Source organism: Nesoenas mayeri (genome assembly GCF_963082525.1).
Source record: "Nesoenas mayeri genome assembly, chromosome: 2".
Classification (NCBI taxonomy): Eukaryota; Metazoa; Chordata; class Aves; order Columbiformes; family Columbidae; genus Nesoenas; species Nesoenas mayeri.
The window spans coordinates 119,083,166-119,092,809 of NC_137543.1; the positions used below are offsets into that span (position 1 = coordinate 119,083,166).

Genomic DNA, 9,644 nt, shown 5'->3' on the forward strand with positions numbered 1-9,644 from the left:
TGGATACACAGTACTTATAAGTTGTGGGATTTAAGCTGTACTTGCAAGTGCAGAATTTGTCTTGTTATGTGTGATGTACTTCCCTTGAAAATAACAGTTGCTCCTAAGGTGATCTTTCCTTTTAATGAGCAGATCTTGAGGCTTTATTCTTTTGAGAGCACTCAAGTCTGTTTACAGTCTAACCATAGTACCAACAGTCTGACTATCCTGGCAAAATTCACTGATATAAAATGGCTAAGAAGTTTAATGAGCTGGGTGACTTTCTGATCCAGGGAAAGTGTTCATCTTTTTCTTTTGCAGCTGATCCTCCTCCGTATATTGATGGTATTCGGATCAACAGTCCTCATTATCTGACCAAGATAAAACTGACCTCTCCAGGGCCCCATACATTTACCTTAGTGGTGTCCCAGTATGAGAAACAAAACACTATCCATTACACCATCAGGGTATGTAATGCTGATTTCATAACAAATGTAAACAATTAAAGTGTCCTTTATTTGCAAGTTCGATGAACCTTTTTGAGTTTGATGAACAAGTGTACTTCTGGATTGATATTGTTATTTTGGAGACGGAGACTATGAATGATGGAGCAGAACCACTGGATGAAGAGCTTGATAATGTTCTCCGTTGTAGGTAGGACAATATATTGTGTGTGGTTTTAGTAATGAAAGCACCTGAAAAATACTTTTATTTCCTAGAATAAAAAATTAATATCTGTGTATAGGCAGAGATCAATGCTAGATGGGGTTTTTTATGGTCAATGAAAAAAGTAAATGTAGATCATTTTCATTTTACTTTTTTAGATAAAAAATAAGTAGAACTAAGTCTAATTAGTCTCAGTACTCTTCTGGATTTTGAGTTTCGGACGAGGTTGTCTGATGAGTAATACAGGCATGTAGTTAACAAGTATCTAAAGATGATGTGTAGGCAATTCTGCTTTTTTGAATGTCGTGATTTCATATGAAAAGCGCAAAATGAATATGTGACCAGCTTCATCTTTTACAACACAGGTGTATTCGTTGTGCAAGTTCACCTTTTCCAAGATTCCTACACCTTACACCATTTCCAAACGGGTAAAGAAATATTTTATTTTATGGCTCAGTGGATAATAATTCTGGTTTGACTTTTCCATATTTAAGATGTGCAAGATTTTGAAATATGTTTTTATTCTACTGCTCAAAAAATGCCAGCTTATGCCATCTTCTAAGTAATTAAACTTAACTAAAGCCTAATCACAGAATGGTTGGGGTTGGAAGGGACCTCTGGAGATCATCTAGTCCAACCCACCTGCTAACGCAGGTTCACCCAGAGCAGGTCGCACAGGAATGGAGGAATGCTTTAAGAGGTCACAAACTCATTTAAGGTGACCGGCCTGTTTGAGGCAGAACACCTGTTCGTTTCCAAAGAAAATGAAGTGGAAAACCTGTTAATTATTTGATTATATTTGCCTAGTATTCCAATAAAAGGCACATTCTAGCTGTCCAAGGCCAGCTCTGTCTTTACGACGAAACACAAAAAATTAGTTGCCTCTGCTTGGTGCTCACTTGGTGCTTGCTCAGCAGTCGTGTTTAAAAACAAGCAGGTACCGAATTCACAGTTTACCAGTAAAATCCAGTTCTGTTAGATGTCTTATATTAAAGTTGAGTGGTGACCTCTGGAGCTCACCGAGACCTCAGGAAATTCCTGGAACTAAGTGCAGCGGAGGTGGAAAAGTCTCAGGAAGCTAATGGCACACAGCAGCATCATGTTCCCAGGTAGTAATATGGCTGGGGGAGAAATCCCCCTGGCTTCCAAACTTGCCATTTTAGGGGTTTTTGAACACCAAGTAAAGAAATTAATTCAATCACATGAAAAAAAGAGCTTGCTCCTCACTGATTTGACAGAAAGGGGAGGGAAGTCACAGGAGAAATGGATCTCAGCTGTAAATTTGTGTGAATGCGTGGCATGTCTTACAAGTCTAACCTTTCAGTGGAATGACTAGCAGGAGGAACTTGCAAACAGATGGCCTGTTTCTCAAAGTCTGAGCAGCATTTTTCCTCTTATATGTCTTTGTCCTTGTGGAATCCGTCCTTATGGATATCTTGTCCCTGTAATGCTGGTTCTTGGAGTGAATCGTGGTGAATGGATGGTGCTGGAGAAAGCAATTTTGAAAGGAAAGGCTAAAATACAAGTAGAGTTGTACTTCCTATACTGCTCATTTCTCATTCAACCCAACAGAGGAGTGTTGGAGCCAAAAAAAAAAAAATAGCCTGCATAGCCCAGTATTTGTGGGATAGATGGGGATATAGATCCTTTGTTAGATGCAGTTTATCATAGTCAGAAACAGGCACTCAGTAGTTATTTAATATAAGCTGATAAATACACTTTTATAAATGATCTAAGGCTTTGATTGAGGTGGGTGGAGGACTGCAGTGAAACTTCCTGAATACTTAACACAGTCTTTCACTGGCACTTTAAAAATTAGGACAGATTACTGAAGCCAGTGACCTCTAAAATCAGGGAAGCCTCTAGTCTCGTTTGTGTGTATGAATAAGCAATAAAAATCCTCAGGATAAAAAGTATTTTCTGTACTTCTGACTTCTTCCAGGTTAATGGACAGTGGAAAGGTCTCAGTGCTGGCGGATGTGGAAATTTCAGAGACACCTACAAAAATAACCCCATTTATCAATTCCAGCTGGACAAGAACGGGCCATTACTAATTGAACTACGGGGGCCAAGGTTTGTAGAGAATAAGCGGGCACCAACACAGCAAGAGTATTACATGCTAAAGATAAAGCTTGGTCAGCTTCCTCCATGGGGAGGGTGGGAAGCCCCCTGAAAATCCAGAAGACAAGGTATGGGAGGTAGCTCGGATGGAGCACTATTTATCTTCCTCAACTTCACTATCAATAGTGATTTAAACCTGCACATTTGCTACTGATGAAATCCTTGACCCACAAGGAAATCAGGAGCCTTCTTTCTCTTTAGTTTCAGGGTCTGAGCAGAGCTAGGCCTTGCACAGAAGGGAAGAAGGTGCAAAGGACTTCTTTCTTCCTCTTAAAACTAATTACAATCATAATTCCTTTTGTTGTTGAGGAAATATGTAGGATACTAAACCCTTACAGGCTCTCAAATAATGGTCTATGCAGTAGCTTCAGGTCTGAAAGTGCATTTACTCTGCCACTGGCAGGCCAGGAGAAGCCTTGGATGTCAGTGCCCTATGGAGCAGACCCACACAGGTCGAATTCCTTTGGCAAAATTCACGATTTATCTCAAAATACCACTATACAGCGCTTCTAAATAGCAACATCTGACACGCAGTCAAGTGTGTGTCTTTTGCAAAGCTGTACAGTGGGCCCCACAAAATGGCAGCACTTCTTTATCCATCCTCCTCACTTGGAGGGAGCTCCTCTCATGAGATGAAGATGAGTGCAAAGGTGTGGTGGCTCTATTGTTCCACTAATTGAGCAGGTTTTTTGTGTGCATTTTTTTTCTGCGCTTGCAGATGATATTTGGGTAGTTTGACTGACAGGGGCAGTGGTGCCTGTCATGTCTGTTAACAGGTAGCAGGCAAACTATCCCACGTTATAGCGCAACATGAGAAATTCTGTTGAGATCACCAACATTGATTCCTCTGACAGCCATCAGATCACAGCCTAGGATCTGACCCATGTGGCACAGGAATTTGTCACCGCAAGTTTTAACTACTTAAAATCTGCTTGAATGCAGAGGCAGACTTCTAGCAGGCATTTTCCTTATAGCCTAATTGTGAACCTGAAATTTGTTCCCTCTTCCTCCTAATTCTATGTTAATGTCATGGTCAGTTTGACTTAACGTTCTGTCCCAAATGCGACAAAACTTCTAGATGTCTTCCAGTTATATTGTATAGCATCTTTGTGGTAAACTTGATGACCCAAATAACTAAAAATAAGTCTGTCACGGCTCTTGCAGGCAATACAGCGTTGGTTTTGAACTCGTCACAGTCTCGACAGTAGGAGATCCTGGTTCCTGTGGCTTTCAGAAAAAGAGCAGTGGCGACTACAGGTAATAATCACTTCATAAAGTCTTGAAGGTTTGAAACACACTTCAGATCTTAGTTCTCACAGTTAGTTTCTTTTATCATAGGTGTGGATTTTGCTACTTGGAAGTGGAGAACATATTTGCTGGAGTTTACAACATTATCCCCACCACATTCCTGCCTCAACAAGAGGGTCCCTTTTTCTTAGATTTTAACAGTACTACTCCTCTTAAGGTATCACAGCTGCAGTGAGGAGGCACATCTGTGCATTAGCATTTCAGGAGGTGGTTTTGATCTGTCCTACAGCCTGAGAACAGGTGAATAACTTACTATAGATATGCATAGAAGAAAATTAAATTCTGAGCTATATCCAAAAGCCTGGAATTGTGGATTGGCCAGTTAATTGGGACAGTGAGTCAGCTGTGGGTTTTGCTGCGGTGGTATTGGAGTGAGCGCTGTTCAACGGGCTTGGGAATGGGATCAAATGCTTATATATGCTTATATGCAAATGAACTGGCAGAACTCTGTTGCAATTTTTCCACACGTCAAATCAAAGTCTAGTGAGTTACGAGAAAAACTAACATGGAAATTCTCCCAAAATACAGGGTAAATGGGTTTAAGATTTTATTCTTAAAAGTAAACATATAAGAAAAAAATATTATTGCGTATTCTGCTTATTCAGTCTCAGGACCAAATAGCTTTTAATACATATTTGTGCTGCTGTCTTGAATGTTTTCAGCATTGAAATAGTTCTCACATCTAAATGTCAATTTACTACTACTGAGCATGTAGTATTCCAGACTATCATGCTCAGCGTACCATGAATATGTATATAGGAGGAAAGGAAAAGGAAGATTCCTGCTGTAGTTATTTCTAAAAGAAACACAATGGCTTCACTAATGTTACATGTACTTTGAGAGCTGTTATTTCCTACCTGTATTGCTTTAATACATAGTATTACAGCACAAGGCACTCTATGGCTTTCTTCCTAGTAGGTGCAAGACCTAGCTCAATCCAGATCAGGAGTAAAAGCAGGACATGAGGCAGCAGCAGCGTGTAGACAGTGCAGCACCCCCTTTGCTTAGCAGGTGTGAAAGGTTTTCATCTCAAGGCGTGCTATAAGATTCTCTATACCTGCTGAGGTAGGGAACTCCCACCATCAGAGTCCCAGCAAAGACATACAAATGTCAAGGACACAACATTAAGTATTCAGCATGTAGGAAAAGGGTCATTTAAAGCTCTCCCCCCAATAAACCAGAGCTGCAAGAAATACACTTGCTGATCCCCTTATACAAAACATCTTTTAAAAGGTTCTTTTTTCTTTCAAGTGGAAACTGGTGAATGAATCGAGCATGTGGCCAGTGCCATCAATGGGAGTAGGGACAAAGTTCTTATGAAAATAGTGGAAGTGAGATTAGTTCAGAGTAAGATTTTTCAGATGCCTACTATGTGTGCTCTTCTTCCAGAAGATCTATATACATTGTATCTGAAGAGGATCAAAGATAACAAAGTTATTCTTTTTAACTTAAATAGAAACTGCCTCACTGATCCTAAAATACATTCTTTTTTGTCGTCTTACAAATGGCAGACTCCAAATGCCACTATGTTTGATAGTTGGGGGAGAGGAGTGTTTTTAAAACAGCCATAGGAAGTCCTTTGCCATTCAGGCTGGTTTGGCATTTTTCCAAGCAAAAGAGGGTAGATTTAAGTCTTATTTTAGACCACAGGTGCTATTTGGTCATCGGGAAGCTGAGCGCATGTGCTAGAGGGACACCAGAAGTATCTGTGGGCTAAAATGACTCCCACAAAAGTCTGCTATTAGCCCTCTCCACAAAGTACAAGATCCTTTTGTTTCATTTCCCTCATCAGACAGCAGCTTGACAAATGTCTGGCTTTAAAAGGGCACTGAAAACACAGGCCTTTGAAAACACCGGCCTTTCTGACTGCAGCTCTTTCCAAGACCATCTGGCCTAGGAAATTTGTGACAAGTTTGTCACAGCGTGACTTGCCTTCTTTTGCAGGGAAGTTTCTGATGATTATCGCAACAAATCAACAGAGGGAACAGCTGAGCAAAAAAACAGATTATTTGGCAGTATCCTTGACTTTTAGAGCATGTGCTAAAGACCGCTTCATCCCTACTAAATTAAAATTTTCCCAACAAATCTGTGTTACGGTTTTGGATCAGGCTGTACCAGAGTGGCAATGGAGCTCTGTGTATATCTATCTCATCACGTATGAAGTTGTTAGAGGTAGTTAGGATGCCTCAGCTGAGTATATTTTTGACAGTACAAAAGGCAGAGGCCAGACCTGTCAGCTTTTGGTTCTATGTTCTTGCACATCTGCTGTTTGAGATCCAGCTGATAGACTTGCCACAAGCTACTGCCAAAACTTACGCTGGATGAAACAAGCACAAGGCTCAGCTTCCATACTGGGCTAAACTAAAAGCAAGGAATGTTCTTGCTTCCTTAATGCTCACAAAGGATCCTGTCCCCACCAGGACACACATTTCTTACACATCCAGCACAGGCAGTGGATTGGGCTCATCCCCATAAATACACAGGCTTTAAGTGCAGCATCAGTGGCCATTATAACACAAGTTCTAGTCAAATATTGCACCTACATAGGCTCCTAGAATACCATCGCTGTACATTTCCCTTCAGATATAGGGCAGAACATTTAAGAGGAAATATACTAAATATTCTTAAATTCTAGTCTACAGATTCTGGTTGTGCCAAACTCACTTTACAAAATTTTCTTGGCCTTTTTCCCTTAGGAAAAAAAGTTCATGTAAGCACTTAGTGTTTGCTTGGATAATTTATGTCAAAGACATACTACTGTATTTTTTCCACAAATAAATCAGAAAAACAATATTGAAAAATGAACTGATCTTTAGATTTTTAACACAGCTTCAGGCCAATATCTGGGTTAAGCTTTGCTTTTTTTCTTGAGCTCTAAGTGACCCAGCTTTGTTTAGCAGGAGCATTGGACTAGATGATCTCCACAGTTCCCGTCTAACCGCAACCATTCGGTGATTTTTTTTTTCTATATACCATTTAGCATTTTTTGATCCATATGACAGAGTAGTGGATGCTGATATAAGCATAGAAATGTTACGCAGTAACAAAGCCTGTGTGTGCAGAAACTGAAATAGCTGCACAACAGCTCAGAATGTAACAAAGGTACATTGGTCATGTTACTTTACTGCCAAGTTAGGGTATTCATCCACCTCTCAACCTTTAAGTCTGCTCTGCCTGTAAACACACAATTCAAGCTTTTAAATGTCAAAATGCAAAGTGTCATAAGATTACTAACAAGCATCCTGCCCTCATAAGTTGGTTGTCACACAGTGTGCAGTTCTGAACTGCTGCCCGAGCCAGAGCACGAGGGGGATAAGTGACGAAATGAAAGCTGGTTGCTGTGAGGGGCTTTAAGAGGATTTACACTTGCTTTGATTCACTAAGGGAAGACTATTACAAAGAAAGGATTTTTAATTCTCTGTCAGTGGTGCAGAAGGATAACTGTATATAGCCTCTTCAGAAGTTTTGACATTCTCCTTATTTACGCACTGCAAAGCCTTTCCTGGGTATTTTTTGTTTTAAATCCTACCGTAAAGCTCCATGCAGGATCCCATAATGCTGCTGTTTATAGCTCAGGGTGTGACAACCCCACAAGCCACACACATCCACGCTTTGCTTTGTTAGCAAGGCGCAGGTTAGTCCTTGGTTCATCTGATCCACCAGTTCCTGAAGACTCGGCAAGAAGTGGTACCTGGATGAGCAGCAGCTACAGCTTCTGCCCCTCAAGCCTGAGATTCAGTCTGAGTCCCCTGATGCAAGTTTCATGTCACTGTTTTGTACAATAATCACACACTTCACCGTGCAATCTATGCGGTATTTGAACAGCCGTCTACCTGGAATTAAGTTTGTCTATGTACAGTAGAGGTTTTCATTAGTCAAAAAAGGACATTTGTTTGATTAAACCAAAGAGCAATAGAATGCCCAGGTTAACATTTGCTTTTATACATTCTCACTTCAGGGCAGCTGAAGTGATCACATATAATACTTTGATACACCAGAGGCTTATTTTTATACCCATGAAGGCAGCTACCATCATGTTACACTTCAGAACACAGCAAGAGCTCCAACAGAAAAGTAACTGCAGAAAGCTTGTTCATTTGCCGTTACTCTACAGTGATGTACGTTAAATCATTTCAGTTTGTCATATTTGTAATTATGGCTTTTATGAAGTTTAAAATAAAATGAGTTTTCCATTTATTTATTAGACCCACGGTTCTGCGTATTTGCTTCCATGTTTGAAGGGTGATTTACCTGCCAAGTCCGGGGGTCACCGAAGGAAGGCGGCTGCAGCAAGGTCTTTAAACAAATGTTGCAGAAGCGTGGTGTAAAATGAGGGTACGGTGGGTTCCACACCTTTTCATACTTCCTGATCAATGGTTTTACCCTCATGGAAGCTGAACCCACTCAGGAGACATGCAAGGCAGTGCTTACAACTACTTTTATATTCTGCTGAACATAAAATTAATTAGTTGCCCAAGTGCAGCAAGTTTGGGTTCCATTTGGAACTGGCAAGATGAGAGGAAATTTGACAGCAATAAGAGGTAAAAGAAGGAGGGGAGTGGGGGGGAAACCACAACAAAACAACAACACTCAAACACCCCAGAAAAGTATAATGGGGGTTGACTGGTGAGTCTGCAAAAATAAGATATTAAACCACAAATACGTCTGCTAATTTTTCTAACTGCATGCAGCACAGACAATAGCTTAACTATGAAAGTTGACGGAAAAACATCTAATACAATGTGACACTTCTGTACTCCTTTTCATTTTGTATTTAATACTGTCAGCTCCCCGCTTTTACCTGACTGTCGGTCACAGGAAGAAGATGAAACCACCAACTTCTTTCCTAAACATTTTTTGGGCTGGGAAATGCTCCCAATGGAAGAGTTCAGCCTTCAGCTCTTTGGATGATGCAAATGTATATATATTTAAAGCTATAACAGCTTAACAGCTACAGCATCTTGAACCTAATTTTTATGAAAACAGGTTTTCTACCTCCAGTTCTGCAGGGCTGTATAGCAAATTACGGTAGCATGAAGTACAGATGTGTTGTGTAACACAATACCTTCCTCTTCTCTGCATACTAAGGGATTTTGGAAAACCTGACTATATTTCTGGTCTCATGCAATTCAGAGTAAGAAGTGACTCATGGATGCAGGGATTCAAGAAGCTGGAAGGAGGTGACAGTTGTCCACATGTTACAAAGGATTCTCATACCACAGAAAGCGACACCGGCTGCAGACTTCCACTGGAAGTGAGTTTTTAAAGACTGAAGTTGCTGCAGGAGAAGATTCGGTTCTTTAGCGCCTGAGATACAACTTAACTTGCACAGACTCGAAACGTGGAAAACAAAAACGTTTACTGTAGTGTGAAGAATTGTACATTAACTTTGAGAATAGATACACAAGCTGTGGCAGGGACGAAATACAACAGGACTGCGAAAACATAGAATAGAAAATACTTTGGGCAATACTAAAATTCCCATCAAATTAACAGTATAAACTGACATCTTGGATAAAATGGTGCTTTCAGAAACGCTTAGCCACCAAAACTGAAGAGTCCTAGGATTT

General features: G+C 40.4%; 1 protein-coding gene across 3 annotated transcripts in view; it reads left to right on the top strand.

Moving 5' to 3' along the window:
- The window catches only part of CAPN7 (calpain 7), a 34,080-nt gene extending 25,930 nt beyond the window's left edge, over nucleotides 1–8,150 (top strand). For all 3 annotated transcript variants that reach the window (XM_080339481.1, XM_080339482.1, XM_080339483.1), the window contains 5 exons: nucleotides 301–446; nucleotides 1,011–1,073; nucleotides 2,588–2,718; nucleotides 3,931–4,023; nucleotides 4,105–8,150. In XM_080339481.1, coding sequence (XP_080195607.1) covers nucleotides 301–446; nucleotides 1,011–1,073; nucleotides 2,588–2,718; nucleotides 3,931–4,023; nucleotides 4,105–4,249 — 578 coding nt within the window. In that variant the 3' untranslated portion in view covers nucleotides 4,250–8,150. The remainder of the gene's footprint in view (nucleotides 1–300; nucleotides 447–1,010; nucleotides 1,074–2,587; nucleotides 2,719–3,930; nucleotides 4,024–4,104) is intronic.
- Nucleotides 8,151–9,644: the final 1,494 nt, after the last annotated feature.